This window comes from Cryptomeria japonica, chromosome 1 (genome assembly GCF_030272615.1).
Source record: "Cryptomeria japonica chromosome 1, Sugi_1.0, whole genome shotgun sequence".
Taxonomy (NCBI): Eukaryota; Viridiplantae; Streptophyta; class Pinopsida; order Cupressales; family Cupressaceae; genus Cryptomeria; species Cryptomeria japonica.
This window is the reverse complement of record NC_081405.1, coordinates 144,551,881-144,573,391: the sequence shown is the minus strand read 5'-3', so window position 1 is coordinate 144,573,391 and position 21,511 is coordinate 144,551,881. Positions and strand designations below refer to the sequence as shown.

Genomic DNA, 21,511 nt, shown 5'->3' with positions numbered 1-21,511 from the left:
TTTGGTACTTTGTGTATGTCAGTCTCTCATAACCTTATTTTTCACATTGAATCTGTCACTACACCAAATGAAGTCATAGGGTTGAATCCAACCAATTTTGACTCTATACAAGACTTCTTCACAAAACTTAAGTCTTTAAGATTATAGTTGGAACATTGTGGAACTAAGAAAGATGATAAGCAACTGATCTTGAGTATTCTTTCTAAGCTTGGTCCTAACTATTCAGTGTTTGTTTCTACATTCTATACTACAAAATGTGCCCTATGTACCACATTCAAAATACCTTCTCTATATGAATTTGTTGTAGAACTCACTAGGAAGCAGGACAAATTGGTTCAAATGGGTACAATAAAACCCTCTAAGTCACATGCCTCGATTATAAATCAAGGCACAAAAGAACAAAAAGAACCAAGGAGAGAAGAAGAAAGATAAAAAAATCTGCTACTTCAAAAGCAGATAATCAGACATCTTCATCAAAAGGTGAACAACCTAAGAATGAGAAGGTCGAGTGTTCTTATTGTAAGAGGCATGGTCGTGATGAACATAAGTGTTTAAAGAAACAGATTGGTCACCTTTCACATCTTTTTGAAAAGAATAATATCAAGGTTCTTGATTCAGTCAAACAAAGTTCATCTAAAGGGTCTTCAGAGGACACAAATAAGAGTAAGGGGAAAGGAAAGGGTAAGGCCCAAGTTGATGTTGATTCACAACCCAATTCTTAGATAATGGACTCAAGTTCTTCACACCACATGGCTTCTTCAGAAGATGATTTCACCTCTTTAGAGTCATGTTCTATGCCTACCATACTAATGGGTGATGACACTCTTGTTGAAGTGCATTGGAGAGGGCTTGTTGATGTGGGTGAATGAACATTTCAAGCTATCCTTTGTGTTCCATCTTTATCAACCAATCTCTTATCTATTTATTAGATCACTCACACCGATACTGGCAAGCAAGTTGAGTTCACACCAAATACAGTGGTAATCAGTGAAATGCATAATGGATCTACTATTGTCGTGGGAAAAGAAGATCATCAGTCTTGATTATATCAGTTTTCTCACTTTGTTCCTGACTCTCCTTCGATAGTGTTACTCGCTCATGCAGATGAGGTGAGTCGTTTGTGGAATCAATGGTTTGGCCACTTGAACTACCGTTACTTGCAACAACTTAATCATCAAGACATGGTTTCAGGGTTGCCTTCTATTTGATTTGATGGAGTTTGTCAGGGATGCATTCTTGGTAAGCATCCTGAAAAGTATGATAAAGGCAAATCATGGAGAGCTACACAGCTATTGGAGTTGGTACACAGTGACTTGGCAGGACCATTTCCACAACCATCTTTCAATAGGGCTAGATATGTCTTGACATTTATTGATGACTTTTCCAGATATACATGGGTTTACCTTCTAAAACAAAAGTCTAAAGCCTTTGAGAATTTTCTAGATTTCAAAGCTTTTGCAGAGAAACAATCTAGGAAGTTCATCAAGATTTTGCATACAAATAATGGGGGCGAATATGTTAACAATCAATTTGAACACTCTTGTGCTTCAGAAGGTATCAACATGCAACACACAGTTCCATAGAGTCCTCAACAAAATGGTGTCACATAACGCAATAATAGGTCCTTGAAGGAGAAGGCAAATTGTATGATTCACTCCAAGTCTTTGGGACCTCAGTATTGGGCAAAGGCTATCAATTGTGCATGTTACATCTAGAATTGAGTTCCTCACAAAGTTGTGAAGGGGGTAACTCCTTTTCAAGCTTGGACTGGTCGGAAACCCATAGTTAAGCACTTCAGAGTATTTGGTTCTCTTGCATGGGCCCACATTCCAACAGAGAAACACAAGGCTATGGATCCACAGAGCAAGCCTTCTCTATTTGTTGGGTATCCAGATGATGTCAAAGGGTATAGACTTCTCCATCCCACTACCCATGAGTTGTTCATTGAGAGTGTTCATTTTGAGAAGAGTTCTTCTAGTTCTTCTCATAACACTTCTCCATCCACTATCACATTAGAGACATTGCATCATGATGGCAGTTCTTTAGAGGATCTTAATCCTCCTAATCTTGATGAGGAGTCTTCTTCCTTCACTTCAGATGGGGACAGTGATGAAGAGGATTCACATTCCTCTCATAATCATCATTCAGAGGATGATGATTCTCCCCCAGAATCTCTAGCCTCAGTGCCCCTTTGGGCTCGACGAACATTTGAGTCAGCAGAAGATTGGCTTGGTGATCCATCAGATACTAGAAGAACAAGGTCGCAATTTCAGAAGGCTACACATCTCTTCATTGCTTCAACTTCTGATCCACGGTCTTTTCAAGAAGCTTCAGGTGTTCTCCAGTGGGATGCTACAATGCAAGAAGAGTTTAATTCCTTGGAAAGGAATCACACATGGGATTTACTTCATCTTCCTCAGGGAAGGAATATTGTTCAATGCATGTGGATCTATCGAACAAAATTTGCAGAAGATGGGTCGGTTGATAAGTATAAGGCTCACTTAGTAGAAAAAGGTTTTTCCCAAGTTCTAGGGGTTGATTACTCTGAGACTTTTGCTCCATTTGCTAAGATGAATTCAATCCGACTTGTCATTTCTATAGCTGCAACCCATCATTGGGAAGTTCATCAGATGGATGTGAAGAGTGCATTCCTTCATGGTGACCTTTAGGAGGAAAACAGGCTCTTCGAGCTTGGTATACCAAGATGGACTCATTCCTTTTGACAGATGGTATCACTTGATGCCATTCTGATCCGAACGTATACATTCTATAGCAAGATGAAACTCTCACATTTATGGTTCTCTATGTTGATGACTTGTTGATCACAAGGAGTCACTCATCCACCATAAAGCAGTGAAAACTACTCTACATGATAGATTTCTGATGTCAGACTTGGGTCTTTTGTATTACTTCTTAGGGATTGAGATCGCATAGTCTTCTTCAAGTATCTTCCTTGGACAAACCAAGTATGCACTTGATATGCTCTCCAAATTTCGCATGGATGACTAGAAGCCTACACCTACTCCATTTTTGTCAGTGGTCAAACTTGAGGCTAAGTGCTCTTCACCCTTGGTTGATGGCACTTTATACCAACAACTCGTTGGGAGTCTCATCTACTTGATTCATACAAGACCCGACATTTCATATGTTGTGGGTATGGTCTCTCGATTCATGCAGGAGCCACATGAGTTACATTGGAAAGGAGTTATGTGGATCCTCCACTACATTCAGGGTACTCACAATTAAGGAATTCAATATGCAACAGGCATGGATATTGACTTGGTGGGATATACATATTCAGATTGGGCAGGCGATTCTCGAGATCACAAGTCTACTTCAAGTATTGCTTCTCACTTGGTTCTGGTCCAGTTTGTTGGTCGAGCAAGAAGCAATTTGTAATTGCTCTTTCATCGACAGAGGCTGAGTATCGAGGGGCAGTTAATGCCACCATTGAGGCTATTTGGCTTCAAAATATTCTCACTGAGTTTGGTATTCCAATCAAAAACCCTAACATCATCTTTTGTGATAATCAAAGTGTTATACAGATCTCAAGAAATCCAGTTCATCACTAGAGGACGAAACACATTAAGATACATATGCACTACATTCGAGAGCTAATTTAGGAAGACATCATTGATTTTAAGTATTGTTCTACATCGGAGCAGACTGCGGACATCTTCACCAAACCCTTCACCGAAAGCAAGTTCCTTCATTTGTGATCTTTGCTTGGGATGCGAAAGGTGTCTACTTCAAGAGGAGCTTCTTAGTCCTTCATTCTTTCTCTCTCTATATATAGGTGCAGGGGGGGCTATTCTTATTATGGGGGCTTCTTCTTTAGGGGGGCATATCTATGTATATGGGTACCTAACATGGCCTAATTTGTCGAGACCCATCTTTTCACCCACCTAAGCTAGGCTTAAGGGAGGTGTTAATGTAGGTTTTTTATTTTCCTTATGTTAGGGGGGTATTTATTTTTGCTACACATATATTATTAAGCTTGCTTAGGTTATTAGGAGTGGTTTATATGAGGACACATGACGAAATACTTCGGCTACATGTGTAACTCTCCACCTCACATGGGTAGTTGAGTTACACGCCCTCTTTTGACTTCTTGTGCCACCTCTCATAACCACTATTTTGTCATTTCCTAAGTGGGTTAGGGGTAGTTGGGTTTCTCTCCCTCTTTTGGCCTTATTTGCACACTTTCTCAACTCCTTTCCCCGTCTTCATGTTAGGAGGTTATGCCACATGTTTTGGCATTTACCAAGAAGGTAAAACCTCCCACTTTTTATGGGGAATAGGAAATAATGCACCCCTTGGATGTATATGCTATTATTTTTCTCCAAGATTCTCTAAAACTTTTTTAACTTTTTTAAGCTTGATACCTCCAATTAAGGTTGCTTTAGTTCCTTTTTTTTAATTTCTTTCAATTTCTTTGAACTGCCCAGGGGTCTCCCACTCTTGGATTTGGGGGTAGTGAAGATTTCAAGGTCCCCCTGAAGCAAATTGATTTCTGATGTTTGTGAGAGAGGGATGGGGGGGAGGGGGGGGAGATCTCGCATCCTCAGAGTTGTCTTTGTTCAAAACAATCCTTAACTGGGGGCAAAACCTAGAAAAAGACATGAACTAGAACCAAGAAAGAATATATCTAATTTCCATCTCCTTGTTATTATTTAGAAAAGACATTCTGACTTCCTTTGAAATATTTAGATCTGGCCCCTGAGGAAATTCCTTCAATACTGATATGTTGGTGGCCTCTTCCCTATCCTCAATAGTAAATTCTTGAGATTCCATAATTTTGGGCCTATTAGAAAATAATTTTGAAGCAATTTCTCAAATCTGTCTTATTCTTAATTCCTTTAAAACATCCATCTTCTTTTCTATTAATAACCAAAAGGACTCAAATTCTCTCCACTTCCAACCTTCAATCCCTTTGGAGCCTTCCCTAGAACTTCATCTGCTATTTCCTATATGATTTTTACTTGAGTGTCCTCAATCCAAGACTGAAGAATAACATCTAAATCCTAACCAGGGGCTTCCCTTACATAAGAACTAGAATTGTCTACGCAAGACAATTGATCCCACCAAGTTATGACAGAAGAGATCTCCGGGAAAAGAACAAAAGACGTCTCACAAGAGGGAGGGGAGGGGGAAACGGATGGAAAACAATAGTCTTAAAAGAAGGGAGGGGAGGATACAAAAGACGAAGATGTCTTATAATCTGGGAAAGCTAAAGAATAGTGGTATGAAAGGTGGCATAACTCATAGACTGAATCTAAATCTTCATAAAATACCTTTTGAGACCAACATCCATTTTTAGATGTGATATTAAGTAACGCAAGAAGACGTTTTGTAGTGTTCATGAGAAGGCACATCCTAACTGGAAGGTTGGATTTTCAAAGAAGTTTAGATCTAAACTCAAAAAGATACCCAACGAGTTCCCTAAAATCTCCAAAATCTCTATTTCTCTATATTCTAGCAACAAATGTTGAAAATGCAACCAGAAAGGGACAAATTTTATTGAAACCGAGAATGGATTAAAGTTTGGAACCCAAATTGGCATATATAGACTTGAAGATCTATAACTCCATGATTTGATCTTAAAAACTTTATCTCTATCCTCTTTTGAACCGAAAAGAGTAATAAAAAAACAATTTCCATTACCTATTTGTATGACCTCATTTACTCCCTCCCAATTTTCGGAAACACAATCAAAGAAAAGTTTTTTGCTAGAGATCTATTCCAAAATTCACAAATAATTGATTTTTGATGAAATTCTTAAATCTGTGGAAAGAATGTTCTGAAAATGTGACATTTACCTCAGTCTCTTTGACTTTACTCTGCTTGTCATAACCCATTTCTTTTGCATTATTCACTCCTTCTGGGAAAGATGGCGAGGAAGGGATCTCGAGTGCTTTGTTTCCCTAGATTCTATCCAATTCTTCATTGCTACACTCCCCTTCTCGGATTTTTGAAATTAATCTCCCTTGCTTAGATAACGCTGAGAACCCCTCTTGGACAAACTGATTAACTTTTGCTTTCCCTTTTTCATAAATTCTGAAAGAGAGATTGACTGCAAGGCTGATAAACTTGCTTCTAAGGGGGATGAAAATTCCTATTCTGATTGTTTCCTACATACAAAGGTTGAAATCATGCTCCGGCATTCCTTTGATGAAAAGAGTTCTTCCCAAATCTTAACATTCTGCTAATTGAAGGGTTGGGCAAGGAACTCTTTTCAATGGGACTATTATTGGGGAAAGAGGCACAAAAGCCGAAGGAAAGAGGATTCTTACTAACCGAGCACTGAAAAGACAAAGGGAAGGGCTTAGTTGGCCGATTCAGAAGACTCGCCGAAGGAAACTTGTGAGAGTTTAGAATCCTATTTCTAGAATCCAAAATTTGCCAATGCTTTTGAGACCAAGCCTTCTTTGGCAAAGGGGGATTTATCGGCTTCCCAAAAAACCCTAGAGGGAAGACAAGGATGTTATTAGGAAAAGAACTATGGCCATTGTTGGCAAAAAACTGTTGAGAATGATGCCAATCAAGCTTTCCCATTCGGCTCTTATGGTTTCCCAATCCTTTGGAGAACCAATATTGTTGCAAATATGGAGTTTTAAACTTCTGATTGGATCTAAACGACTTCCCACTGATCTCCATCCATCGTCGTTCGGTTTTGAGTATCTTTTTTTCCAACAGGCCATAACCATTAACATTATTGTTGATTGAGGCATATGATTGTCTTTTGATCGATGTTCACAAACCCAGCTACACCATGGTGATAGGGAGGCAATTGCTTTGCTTCATCCTCACACCTCATCTCAGCATGCCAAAAGATTTCTCGAACCCTTCAAATACACACTCCCTGCATTCCTCTCTCCTCACATTTCTCTTACCAACAAAATTTGAATCCCCTTAACGATGTGGTTGTGGGTGGCTAGCAAATTCCATTCACTGCCTCTTTGTGCTCAAAAGAAACCCCTTTTAATGTAAGCATGGAGGAATTTGTCAAACATTATGCAATTTCTTATTGCTTTTTTCTACAAATCCAATTTGTGCATGTCTAACAGCCATTACATTCCGTAAGACCACATTTATTTTAGATATTTTGTCAAACAATTCACATGCTTTGTTTATGCTTGTGCATCTTGCATACATGTCTACCAAAGCCATTGCAACTACAACATTTAGCAAAGGTCCTCTCTTCTTAATGCTTTGATGGATATCCCTATCTATTTCCCTACCAAACATTTGCATTATCCCCTTCCTTGCACTTCTTCTACCTAATATCCCTATCTGTTTCCCTACCAAGCATTTGCATTATCCCCTTCCTTGCACTTCTTCTACCTATCCTTGTATGCAAAGAAGGTAATATTTATCTCTAACTACTAAAAATTATGCATTTTCCTTTGTTTCTCCTCCATCGCTTGCTTATTTCTCATCCTTTTCAAGTTTTGGCTTCTTCCCATCTCCTCTCACACCCTAACCAATTCCTCCTCTTCTCCTCAATGTGCCTACCCACTTCTACTCCTTCCTCACGTTTTCTCTACCAGAGCATGTGCAAAGTCTCTTCCTTTGGTTTTCTCTACTAGAGAATGTCTTTTCTATGTGACCTACAAGGTCTCCCCTTTCTCCTTACATTTTCCTTTGCTCTCCTTTTGTGAATTTTCCTCTCCTGTTGCTCTCCCATTAAAACATCTCATAATGTCATGAGTGGTGCCCTTCTTTGCACCATACTCCCGTTGTCCTTTATCATTAATGCCCACAAAAATGAGCCCATATCATGCCCATGGCTTCTAATTCAGCATTGACTGTGCTATTTCTTTATTTTATTTTATGCACATTATCCTCAATAACAATAATAAATGAATGTACAACTGAGTAATGAACATTTATGCACATTATCCTCAATAACAATAATAAATGAATGTAGTACATGCCCATATGAAAACAGCATCTCATAATAAAACGGCAAAAACATTGTGGCTAAACGTTAGGAGGCCTAACATAACAAGAACACTGACTAGAACTTAGAAAAGTAAATTCAGAATCACATTAATGATTTTGTGAATCTTTCAGAACCAATTAAATATGTTACATTCAAATTGTGATATTTACATAATGATTACCGTTTGTCATGATACAGATAGAATATATTAGGACATTACAGGTTCCTAATTTCAGAATGTCTAGCACAGGACCATTCATGTCAATGTTTCTTTGACATGAAATGGCCCCTGAGATTTATTTCTTAGATATTAAGATATTTTCTTTGTTTGTAATCCCATTATAAACAGATTCATTTAGATAATTAGGTTGTGAGTTTTTAGCAGATTTTTCCCTGTTTACATCAATAATCTTTAAGGGAGGTCTTGTTTGCAATCTCACTGAGCTACTTGGTAGTTTAGCACATCCAATTTCCTTGTCGAGTTCTTGCTTCCATAGTGCATCATCAACTTCTACAGATTCTGCTTCGAAAACATGACTTTCCAAAACAGCCACATCCTGCATGATGAACAATTGTTAATTCACACAACCTTTTTATGATCAGGACCTCTTCTCTGTCCCACATATGATTTGCCTCCTCAAGATAATGATATTCTGAGGCTCTTACATTAATCATAAGTAGAAAATTAGATTTGCTTAACAATTGAAACTAATAGGTTATTATTTGATATTTAGTATGTTAAAAGAATTATATCAATCTGTGGCTAATGTACATGTAAAACAGAAAATGCAACCAGAACTGGTAAATTATCTGATTCAAGAAAATGTGAATCCTCAAGTTGCTTTGATAAAGTAAAAGGAGAAACCCATCTAGCCACCAGTTGAAAGGTCTGGCTTTAGAAAACAAATCCAGCTTTCAGATCTCAGCTTACCTGGGCTTGAAGAGACTTTTTGGCAGATTGAACTTTTGAGGTAGTTCTCCTTGTTGTAGAGCAATATGCAGTCTTTTCCTTCAACATTACTAATTCTTGCTGCAAACTTCGGTTTCTTTTCAGAGCTTCCTGTATACAAATACAGTAAGAAATGTTACGATGGTATTCATTCAACTAGCCAAAGAAAAGTGTACAATAGTAAAAATTACCTCTAGCCTAGATAATAAAGTGTCTCTTTCTCTATCAACTTCTTTCAGCCTCCTAAGTTCCTTTCTCCATTTCTGCAGGTAAAATATATAAGCACAATAGTAATTCAGAACCACTTGTCACCAAATTTCTGGCCATTTGCTAAAGTAGATAGTTCCATAAAAATGCTATATGAAAATATTTTTCACCTTAACATGTGATATCTGTCTCTCAAGATTTCTTAGTCGTAGCTGGGCTTTTGTGTTTTCCTTTTGAATCTTGGCAATTTCATTCCGCTTGTAAGCTTCTTGCTGAGCAGTAGGAACTTGTTCCATAAGAAGCTCAATCTCTTTCTTGTAACAATCACACTGACTCCTCAACTTCTGTAATTCAATTTCTCCATGTGATGGAGAATTCACATTAAGAACCTGTAATCTAGCTCTGGCATTCAGACCATCAATTGAAGTCAAATGAATTATAGAATTTTGGTATTACAATAATCATTTATGTTATCAAATAAACAAAAAAACTTTAGATCCAGTCAATAAATACAAGCATTCTGCACTTTCAAATAGCAGGTGCTATACTGGATTGCATGCTTAAAAACATTTTACCAAAAATATTCAAATATAACAACATACCGCAAATCATCAACTTCAATTTTGAGTTCAACAACATGTAATTCTGCAGCTGCAAGTTTTGCCTCCAACAATTGGGCCCTTCCCATCTGCAACTTTAATTATTTCAGCTCAAAATGCAATTCCTGTGCAACATAAAAATTTGTCTTTGAGATATCAGTGCATAAACTACAGAAAATTACCTTCATGCAGAATCTCTTGAAAACATTGAATGCCATTTCCCTTTCCTCTGGAGTTAAGTGCCTCCCCCAGCTTTGAAGATCAACCAAATCAAAACTTGGGTCAATAAGAGTCAAATCATTAACAGTAGAATCTGTCTGATAATGCATGTGTGACATTTCCGAGTCTTTCTTACTGAGATTCATAACCAGCTCATCAGGATCAGCAATGTTACACATATCCTCCTGACCGATGTCTAATATTTCATTGAAATTCATACAGGAATCTATCTTTTCTAATGAAAAATCATCATGAAGCAGCTGCAGACATGCATATGCATCTCCAATGCTTCTTGCATGTTTAGTAGCTGTCAATACCATGTCCTTTACCATGATACTATAGAGGTGAACTTCTGTGTGTTCACTACATGCTTGAGTCAATATTTTCTCAAGAAACTCAAGCTGACCTCGGATTTGATCAAGCAGCATCTCTGCCCGTGTTTTGGAAAGAAGAAGAGAAATATTCTCCTACAAGCATGGATTTTATATGAGGCTCAACTATGAATGAACTTGCAAAACTGAAGCGTGGCTTGCAAAATGCAGATATCTAATCATTAAGGTGTTCATGATTAAAAAAATGAACTTTTCAATAAGAAAGTACATGCTTTCAAACTTACTTTTCTAAGGTTTTGTTCATTTTCCTGTGTACGCAGTAGTTGCATCCATGTTTCTTTTAGTATATCCCTAATCCTTCTTTCTCCATCCTGAAGTTCAAGAATTCTAGCAATTCCTCAATAAAAGATTAAAAAATGTGTCAATTCTGGAATTATGGTTGGTTTCACTACAGAAAAGATGAAAGTAAGTTGTTTGGGTTGAAAAATGTGAGGATATGGAAAGCATACTTTATGATGAAACAATTGTAAATGTTTGTTATTTTTCTTTCTTCAGCTAGTTGTGCCTGCCATGGAAAAAAACATACAGTACAAATGTCAAAAATCAAAAGCAATATTTAAAAACCTCCATAATTATGTCTAACAAATGATTCTGTACTACCTTGAGTTGAGCATTTTCTTCCAGAAGTTTCTGTAGCCGCATTTCAGTTCTCTCTGCTTCACTTGAACTGGTTGTCTACAATGAAAGTCAACATATCAAAGCAATTGTAATAAATTAATTATAATAGGAAATAAGATGTACATACTTGATAATAATAAGCAACTATGAGAAGGCAACATCTAAAAGTCTTACAGCAATGATAAAAAGTGCAATACAATGCTTAACAACTATAGTAGATGATTATCCTATTTACTTCAACAGAATGGAGAAGGCTTCACAAGAACCACAGAAACAGATCTGACGAGAAGTTAAGAAGTTGAAGGAAACTAGTGTATCGCACAATGAATTGAGGACATAGATTTCCCAACTCTTAAAGATGATTGTCATTTGAAAAGAGTTGGAGCTGTTGAACTTGCATTGCTTGAGGACATGCAATTTTGGGAAGCAAGGGTTGTCATGTACCCTCTTCTAATTTAATTAATCAAGGACCTATTTCTTCATTTCCTATAAGCTAATGGATAAGTTAGGGATATGACCTTTTTTATTTTGAATTGCAACCAATAATTTTATTTTATTAAGACAACTCGCATATTATTCATAATGTCCCCAATTGAGAAGCCTAGAAAAATATGCATTTATTTTGTATATTTTAATTAGAAGAGAGTAAAGTGAGATGCAAAATAAATTAAAACCATAAACTATTCTAATTAATAATAAATTCTAGAATTTAATTTAGATATTGTAATTTTTTGAACTCAAGTTTATTTTTCTTTTTCAAATTCACAATAGACAATGCATGAATCTTAACACCTTTTGATCACGACAATCTCAATGTGGGCAAGGTGAGAGCATGTGGTGAAAGAGGTTGAACTAATTATCATAGAAAATTGTTTGTTGGTGACAAGCTGCATAAATCAAATAAGTAATAGATACAAAATATTTGGAAGTAATGAAAAGCTTATTTGGCAACAAGCCTTCCTAATGAAACAAAACTAAAACTAATTCTAGAACCAAGCCTTCCAAAACAAAGTATAACAATTGAATCCAATGGAGAACCGAACGAATTATCATTCAAAGTAGCAATGTCAAAAATGAAAATGGTCTTTAATGGTGTGACAACATAGCCATCCAAAATCACAGCATTTAAAACAACTTCTAAACTTATGAAATTTTTTGCTATTGACTATGTAAAAAATTACAATACACTCAATAGAAAGAATATTTTATTATAGTTAATCACTAAATAAAAAAATAAAAATAATTAACATCCAATAATTGGTATCTAAATTCCCTTATAAGAAAATATATTTAGAATGTTTTTTAATAGACCAGGGGCCCAATTGGAAGGAGTACCTTATTAAAGTGCAGCCACTAAGAGGATGTTGTATGGCAACCACAAAAATTATCATCTATTTTGCTGCACAAGCTACTAATATTAAGCACAGTCTTATCTCAATGAGTCACAACCTTTATGCCAAACAAATCAGAATATTTATTTTCATAAAAGGTACAAGAGGTTCTCTTTAAGCCAACTTAATATTGACTCCATTCTAACGAATAGTCGCCTTTAATATTAATTCAACAACATTTGATCCTTCAAGATATTATGGCCAAGTCTACAAATAGCAGGGAATATTCTAACAATTAATTAGGCTACAAATAGGATATTTGGTATGGCAACACACACACACATCCATCCATCCATCCATCCTTCAACATATTCAATAAATAAACAGTTCTAGTAAATTGGAAATCTTCACACCAGCTGATACACACTGATAATTTACAACTACTCCACTCAATAATAATCCCTGAATGAAGTAAGTCAAATAAATACAAGAATTTTTGTCCGCAAATCCATTCTTTGCCAAAAGGATTTTGTATTAGGGCAAAAAAGGTAAACAATATTCAATTTCTAAAGAAATGAATGTCTAAATGAATTGGGAAGCTTCTCCATTCCTCAACTCCTCCATATTAAGGATTTTTGAAAAATTAATTATTATTTTATTTTTTGCTCTCCTTCAAACCTATACTTTTGAATTTGGACCCATTCATAGTGTCATTATTGGTAACTATTTTTAGACCTCAATTAATAGTAAACCACAAGTTGTCTTTTTTAATATAGCTTTAAGTTACTTTTGATAGCTTAAATTATTAAATTATTTTGCTTGCACCACCCAATTTGCCTATTGGAAATATATTCATAAGCTAAGGGTCTTCATTGGACTTATTCTTGAGACACGAACATAACAGACATTTACTATTCAAATAAGCAACAAATGAATGATAGATGATGCCAAATAACTATAAAACCTCATAACAATTAGAAATTAGAGAGATTAGTAAGCATTGTTCATGAAATGCGATGATTTTATTAAAAGAATGAAAGTGTACATATAGCATTCATGAAGATGATGTTTCTATTAAGAAACAATTGTAAACTAAAGAAAAATAGAAACTACATAATATGTACAATAAATTACATTATTGACCATTAATAATTAATAATAAAGATATTGTTCTAATACCCTCCCTTAATGGTCAATCTATCAACTACACCAAGTTGCCCCCTAAATTTTACAAACTTGTCCGGGCTCAAAGACTTGGTGAGAATATATGTTGTCTGATCCTTTGTCAGAACATACAACAATTGAACCGATCCGTCTTCAACCAACTTCCGAATGAAGTGACAATGAAGTTCAACATGCTTGATTCTCTCGTGGAAGACCGGATTATTGGCCAGTTTGAGCACCCCTTGATTGTCCCAGTAAAGGGGAGAAAGACCTACTTGAGACATTTGCATGTCTGAAAGCATCCTTCGAAGCCAAACTACCTCACAAACTGCCTTAACCGTTCCTCGATACTCTACTTCTGTCAAGGAAAGAGCCATTGCCTACTGCTTCTTGCTAGTCCATGTGACTGCACTAGATCCCAAATTGAAAACATACCCAGATGTTAATTTTCTATCATCAACGGAACCTGCCCAATCTAAGTCTGTAACCAAAGAGTCTAGGATCGTGACTTTTGTTGTACAGAAGACTAAAATTAGAGGTGCCCTTCACATAATGCAACACACGCTTTGCTACTACCCAACGATCAGCCTTGGGGGTTGTCATGGAGCGTGAAATGTAGCTCACTGCAAAACTGAGATAAAGCCTAGTAGTAGCAAGGTAGATGAGATTGCCCACCAATTGCCTGAATGTTGATTCATCTGCCTGTTGTTGTACGTTTTATCATATACCAAACATTAGAATAAAATATCCAAGGATACTCTATCCTCTCCTAAACAAAATCACTACTTGTGCCAAGATTGCGAGAAAGACCACAAGGCGACTCCAAGGTCTATATGTGCGAACGAGCGACTTTATGTGGATAGCTTCTTGGGTAGTGTGTGCTAAAATACAAGGGGGACTTATGCTTGACAAAGATGTCATTCACAAACTAGGACTTAGACAAATATGGCAATGAATGCTCTCTTTTTTTTTTGGATTTTCAGATTTTAGACTTTAAAAAAAAATAATAAAAAGGATAAGGGTTTTGAAAGTTCTACGTTATTTCTAAGTTATTCCTATGAACTCAAGAGAGGGTAAAGACTGGGTGAAACCAATAACAATACTTTGTTTCGCCACTCTTGGACAACTACGCAAAGTGGGTGCAATCTTCTAATTTTTATACTTATGAATAATACCAACAATTGAACAATATTACTCAAAGTAGAAATTAAGCATCCACATCAAAAGTTCGGGCTAACTTAACACATTGAACGAAAATCATCCATCCAAAGAAAGTATGAGCAAAAGTTTCACCAATCTAAACTATCAATCCTTCATTCATCTAACAACTTCCAAGCAAATTACTTAAAGCAAATCTATTCTATGTGTTGAAGAAAATATGCAACCATGCAACCACTTGATAACAATAAGATTTCAAAACAATACTGATAATGAACTTTTTATGATTCAAGTAGCTTTACGCAACAATTTCATAAATCTCTCCACAACCAAATGAAATGAGAGAATGAGAGTTTATATAGAGCTCTGAAAAAAAAAATGAAAGACTGAGATCAATCTAAGATCAATGGTCGAGATTAAGACAATCTAACCCTAATTAGGGTTTCCAAAATAAAACTAATACCCACTGCATGCAAGACAAGTGGCACAAGGTGCTATCTTTTAGGATTGCACCCCCTTTTCCTGTTGAGAGGTAGAATGTTCAATGAACTTGGACACAATCTGATCAACCTCCTCCATTGTGACATGTGGCAGCATACTGACCCTAAATTCCAATCCTTCCAAATCATCTGCACATACAACAAAAGTGATTTCTCCATCTAGTTCCTGTTTCTGGAAAGCATCTCTGATGGACAGAAGGTTTGACCCCTTAGACAAATTCAGTGGAGAAGATTTCCTGTGTCTTGACCTTTAGGTTTTCCAACCGCATATCCTTCTCTTGGATGGTTTCTTTCTCAAGCACTTTCTCAGCTACAAGGAAAGCCTTGTCTTGAATTTATTTTATCTACTCCTCAACTCTATCGGCATCAACCTTTACCTTCTCCAAGACCTCACTTTGTGCAACCAATGTATAATGCCAACTACTGAAATCATATGCTGCCCCTGCTTCAATTATATTCCCATCTATCAACTCTTGTTTGGGAACTCCTTTTAATAATTTTGTCTGGAATGTCTTGAAAGTAAGCCCATGCTACTACCATGCTTGCAATCCTAGAGAGTAAAGAGGAGGTTTGTCCAAATGTCAATGCTAACCCTTCCACAAATGTGGCTGCCTCTTTACTTATGCTTTCCATCCATGCCTTGGTCTCTCTGGCAGTCACTACTTCTTCCTCAGAACTTTTGATTGTTTCTTATGAATTCAAAAGTGGAGGAGCTTCTAGATTTGCTTGATCAAGCGGCTTAGTCAAATGTAGAATATAATCCCTTAAGCGCTCAACTTCTTTCTTATATTCCTTCTTCTTTTCTACTTTCTTGTCTAGTCTTGCCTTCATGGAAGCAACTGAATTATCCAAGTCTTCAAGTTCCTACTTCTTGGTAGTTGGTCCCAAATTGATCGTGGTAATTTCATATTCATGAGGAGCAATATCATCTTTTGCTTTGTCAACCTTTGGCACAACTATCTGCATTGTCCTATAGTCGGCTTCATCTCTTTGGATGGTGGAAAACCTTTTAGCTGGCTTTTTTACTGCAACTTGTTCTAATCTAGCCAAGAAATCTACCATATCATCCTCTTCTTGAACTTCTATTTCTTGTGTCTTTACTTTATATTTTTCCTTCAACAAATCAGGAACAGTGGGCTGCTCAATGCCTTCCACTTCCTGATTGCCTTCTTCACATGTGATACCTCGAAGGGCGAAAATCATTTCTTCTTGAAATTCACCTTCCTCAACATCCATTTCATTGTCCGACTCCAATACTTCTATGCATGTAGGAGACAAGGGCTGCTCATCTTCTTGATGGATTGACTCTACATTTTGTCCATTTTCCACTTCTACCAATGACTCATCAGTGGCCAATATGTCATTTATGTTTGCTAATGCGGCAGGACGAGATGGTTCTAGCCTTTTTTTCTTCTGAGCAGGTCCTTCATTCACAACTGACTTCTCTTTCTTTTTAGCACTTTCAATTGGCCTGGCACTTTGAGATGCCTCTGCATTTGAAGAACATTCTTTTGCTTCACCCATCTGGTCATAAGTCAAGGTTATATTTCTCCGTCTTAATCTGTGACTTTGTTGATCAACCCACCACCTGGAATATTTCACAACTGGCCGCATCAAGGTGGTCAAGTCTACATGCTCTGGTTCTGACCATTTGATAGGAGAAAGAGGTGCACGCTCATCAAAGCTAGGCTGAGTATATTCAGCATTATCTTCCAGTTGATCAGGCACAAGGAAAGATTCAATTGTTTTGATCAAGCTTATTGGTAGTCTAGACGATAACCTTTTCCTGATGTCAAATTCATCTACAACATTTGCCCAAAAATCCTCTATGTTTGAATCTTTCTACATTCACTGATCCAATATTGCTATGAGGATCATAGTTAGCTCTGGACCGATAGAATGTAAAGGGATACCACTGCATTTCTAGTCTGGCACTTTCGACTGCCTATGCTATCGAACAAGACTCCTCCAGATTTCCAATAAAGAATGGAAAGGATATAGCTGCCTTTTGCCTTATTCTTTTGAAGCTCTGATATATTTCTAGTTGTCTGAGAACTTCAAGTAGGACCATCATGTTGGTTGGATAGATTGGAAATCGGTAAGGACGACCATCAAAACCTTAAACTCTTATGTATGTAAATTTCGGAAACTGGATAAACTATGATCCATACTTGCTAATTAAACTTTTGGCTTTAGGAGATAACCTTTGGTGATTTCTTCCTTGTAATGTCCTTGTGATGTACATCAAGAATGTATCATTGACTCACTTGAAATGGCTCTTCTCCTTAAGCTGCAGCTGTGGATAACAGTCATAAGACTTGAATTCATTTTCTCCATTGCCAACTACGCCTTTGCAGATTAGTCTGAAATATCTAAAAAATTTGGCCAATGAGTAGATAATGTAGGAGCTCATGTAGAATGACTTTGTTTTCTCCAAATTTATCAACTGTTCATGAAGATTGTTGCTGATTATGCGGGACCAATTGAACATCTTGACTCCCGAGGTAATTTCATCTATGAAGTAGTACATCCATGTCTCAAATGGTGCACCTTGAGGGCTGCCCATTACTCTATTCAGCAGTAAGACGATGTCACCATATTCTTCATTGAAGGATGGGCGCAACAGATTCTTTGGCACTTTCCCTTGGGGTCTTTTCTTTTCCAACCAAGACTTGTTGACATTTGCCACACAGAGCTCAGATTGGTTATCATAGATCCTTTTGGTATCTTCTTTAGTCTTGTATGAGGTTTTATTGTAGTTTGGTATTCCAAACGTCTCTTGAATGACTAACTCTGAAAGATTAGCTAATACCCTTCCATTACGTGCAATGATCTCTCTTGATTATTCATTGTAGTGCATAGCAAACTCAACTATCAACTCAACACATTATTTAGCCTAAGGAAATCCAGTTGCTTGGACGATGCGATTTCTCATCATCCGACGAGCAATGGGTGTCGACAGGTGTCCATCTTGAATGTACATTCTCTTTTTGAATTCTTCTAAATCCACATGTCCAAGGTTAGTGTCTGTGACATTCTTCCAGTTAGATTTGATCTTTGAATCTAATTGCACTCCTTTACTGGCAAGCTTGATTGGTGCTTTTTCTGGAAGGTGCTCCTTTGGTGGTCATTAACCTACAAAACACATGAAAAATCAGTATTATTTTCAAGACAACTTGCTGATTTTCAGACCCTTTTACTTGAAAATTTCACTTTCAGCTTGTCAAAAAGCTAAATTTCTGCGAAAAAGCAGACTGAAAGTGAAGGATTTGGTCTTAGAAATTGATGAATTTCGAGAGAAATAAGACCAGAAGGTAGAAAAATTCAGTCAAATTCAGATTTTGGATCATTGAAATCAATGAAGCAATAGTCTGCAAAAAATCGCGATTATACCCAATTAATCCTGAATCCTGGAGCTAGCCGATTAATTCCCCCAAAAAATCGTTGACCAAGCGTTGACCCAATTCTCAAAGACTTTTTGCATTTAAATCACATTAAAATCATGTTAAAAACCCAAAATATCATTGTAAAAACTTGCAAAACCCTAGAAGAACGCATGAAATAATTGAATTGCTTAGAAATAGGGTTGGTCTGAGGCAAAATCAGAGTCAATGTGGAATCAACATTGAAAAATTTTGTTATTTTGTCCATTTTCAAGCGGTTCATCATTCCCCACACTTCACTTGTTCAAACTCACGAGCTCAACGACCCAACAAAGGTAGAAAGCCCACGAGTTCAATGGCCCAGTAGGCGTTTGAACCTTGGTGGCTACCTCACCAAGGAGTTTTTCTACCAAAACACTAAACGTTCAAAGACATATTGAATATATGTAGATATAGATATATGATTTTTAATTTATAATTGATATAGTTATTTTTTGCTCAAACAAAGACATATAATTCATTATGTGAGCAATATATCTAAAGTGTTCCACGAAATAAATTTGAATGACAACAAACAATCTTACATAGTTGTAATAAAAGAGCCTCCAACACAATCATTAAAATTTGTCTCTACCTAAAATAATAGTTGCAAGCTAGGTATTGCCAAAACCAGTGGCTTGCTAATCTTTTACTTCAGCTAAACAAATGCCTTTTGTTGAATTCTACCCTATATAAAAGACTTACCAATTGCCATCAGGGAATATAAAGCATTGCAACTATGGAATATGATTTGATAAGCTTTCTCAAATATTTAACTACCCATAGAAAACTCCTTGCCTCAATCACAATGAAAGTCTTCGATCAGTTCAAAATGGCTTCCACTTTTACTAAATTCCTAATGATTGTTGGATCTCTGTCTGATAAATTTTGATCTTACCTACTTCATAGACTTAGCTAATCTTTGATCTCAGACTTAGACAATTTTTTGGTGTATTTGGTGACTGCCCTTTTAAAAAGTTAAATGAATATTTGCCTATGTAATCAGCAATATGAATGTAAACAACAAAAATCTATTTTCTACAATTCATGGGTTAAACTCCTTGTCTCAATCACAATGAAAGTCTTGGATCACTTCAAAATGGCTTCCACTTTTACTAAATTCCTAACAATTGTTGGATCTATGTCTGATAAATTTTGATCTCAGCTACTTCATAGACTTAGCAAATACCCCTAGAAAACTCCTTGCCTCAATCACAATGAAAGTCTTGGATCACTTCAAAATGGCTTCCACTTTTACTAAATTCCTAACGATTGTTGGATCTCTGTCTGATAAATTTTGATCTCAGCTACTTCATAGACTTAGCTAATCTTCGATCTCAGACTTAGACAACTATTTGGTGTATTTGGTGACTTCCCTTTTAAAAAGTTAAATGAGTATTTGCCTAAGTAATCAGCAATATGAATATAAACAACAAAATCTATTTTCTACAATTCATGGGTTAAATTTTATTTTATTTACTCTCTATATCTCTATGCTATGGAAATGCACTTAAGTTTTAAAAAAAAGTAGATTGTGTCTATTTTTCTACAAATTTTTATGATTTTTTAAAATCCAATTTCTTACCCATTTTTTTCAAAAAATCTTATACTCTTGGTTTGCAGATTTTTTCCCCAAATGATTTTTGTTACTATGATATAAAGCATTGCAATTGTGGAATATGATTTGATAAGCTTTCTAAAATATTGAATTAACCCTACAAAACTCCTTGCCTCAATCACAATGAAATTCTTGGATCACTTCAAAATGGCTTTCACTTTTACTATGTGTCTGTTAACTTTTGATCTCAGTTACCTCATAGACTTAGTTAATATTTGATCTGACTTAGACAACTATTTGGTGTATTTGGTGACTGCCGTCTTAAAAAGTTAACTGATTATTTGCCTATGTAATCAGTAATATGAATATAAACAACAAAAAATTATTTTCTGCAATTCACGGGTTAAACTCTATTTTATTTGCTCTTTATATCTCTAAGCTATAGAAATGCCCTAAAGTTATTTAAAAAAATAGTTTCTCTTTTTCTACAATTTTTTATTTTTTTTTTTCTCGATTTTTTCAAAAAATCTTATACTTTTGGTTTGCCAATTTTTTCCCTAAACGATTTTTGCTACTATGATTGAAATTGCTCTTTGTGACTGAAATTCATCTTTAATTCTGAAAATTGTCTTAAAATCAGAAAAAAAACACTTTGTTTTACCTTCCAACACTTAGAAAAATTTGATTCTTGAAAATATCACTTCAAAATTAATTTTCCACAAAATCTTGAGAGAAAACTTCTTCTCAATTGCTCTCCAAATTTCCAACCTGAATAATGAATTTGAAAGTGACTGGTTAAAAATCATATAGAGAGGCTTCTATCTTTGTGTTTTTTTGTTTTTTTGTTTTTAATTTTTTCGTGTTTTTATGTTTTAAATCTTTCCAAAATGGAAAGTTTTATTTCTCTCTCAAAATTCCATCCTTAGCTAAACAAAGCAAGGAATCTTCTAGAACTTTCTTTCAATTTCTACAATTTTCTGAATTTTCGAAAATCTTTCTAAGTGTTGACATTATTTTTCCTTCGAAAATAAATCAGAACTTTCTTTCAATTTCTAAAATTTTCTAAATTTTCGAAAATCTCTCTAAGTGTTGACATTATTTTTCCTTCGAAAATAATTATAAGTGTTGGAAAATATTAAAAATATTTGATGTGTCAAGTTTATTTTCCAACCCGTTCGTTGATTGACCCTTGATTTCATGTGCAATTTTTTTGTCAAAATTATTTTTCCTTCAGCCAATTTTTGTCTTTCGCCATGGCAAGTTGATAATTGTCATGTCTAATCTCCAAGTCTTGGGTGAATTTTTATGTCTAGCTTAGGCATCTTCACATATTCCATTTATGCCTAGGTGAACTTGGTTAGTGTCTAATGTCCATATTTGTCTTGATTTTTTGACATCCATGCCATATAATATCTCTTTCACCTTGCTTTCTTCCTTGGCGATCTTTGA

The 21,511-nt window shown here is 35.9% G+C and overlaps 1 protein-coding gene across 2 annotated transcripts in view; it reads right to left on the bottom strand.

Annotated features, from left to right (window-relative positions):
• Positions 1 to 8,056: 8,056 nt before the first annotated feature.
• Positions 8,057 to 21,511, bottom strand: part of LOC131027474 (kinesin-like protein KIN-7N) — a 95,575-nt gene continuing 82,120 nt past the window's right edge. For both annotated transcript variants that reach the window (XM_057957561.2, XM_057957567.2), the window contains 9 exons: positions 10,912 to 10,986; positions 10,761 to 10,816; positions 10,536 to 10,638; positions 9,883 to 10,386; positions 9,704 to 9,789; positions 9,272 to 9,503; positions 9,086 to 9,157; positions 8,877 to 9,005; positions 8,057 to 8,502 (listed from right to left, as the gene is read on the bottom strand). In XM_057957561.2, coding sequence (XP_057813544.2) covers positions 8,242 to 8,502; positions 8,877 to 9,005; positions 9,086 to 9,157; positions 9,272 to 9,503; positions 9,704 to 9,789; positions 9,883 to 10,386; positions 10,536 to 10,638; positions 10,761 to 10,816; positions 10,912 to 10,986 — 1,518 coding nt within the window. In that variant the 3' untranslated portion in view covers positions 8,057 to 8,241. The remainder of the gene's footprint in view (positions 8,503 to 8,876; positions 9,006 to 9,085; positions 9,158 to 9,271; positions 9,504 to 9,703; positions 9,790 to 9,882; positions 10,387 to 10,535; positions 10,639 to 10,760; positions 10,817 to 10,911; positions 10,987 to 21,511) is intronic.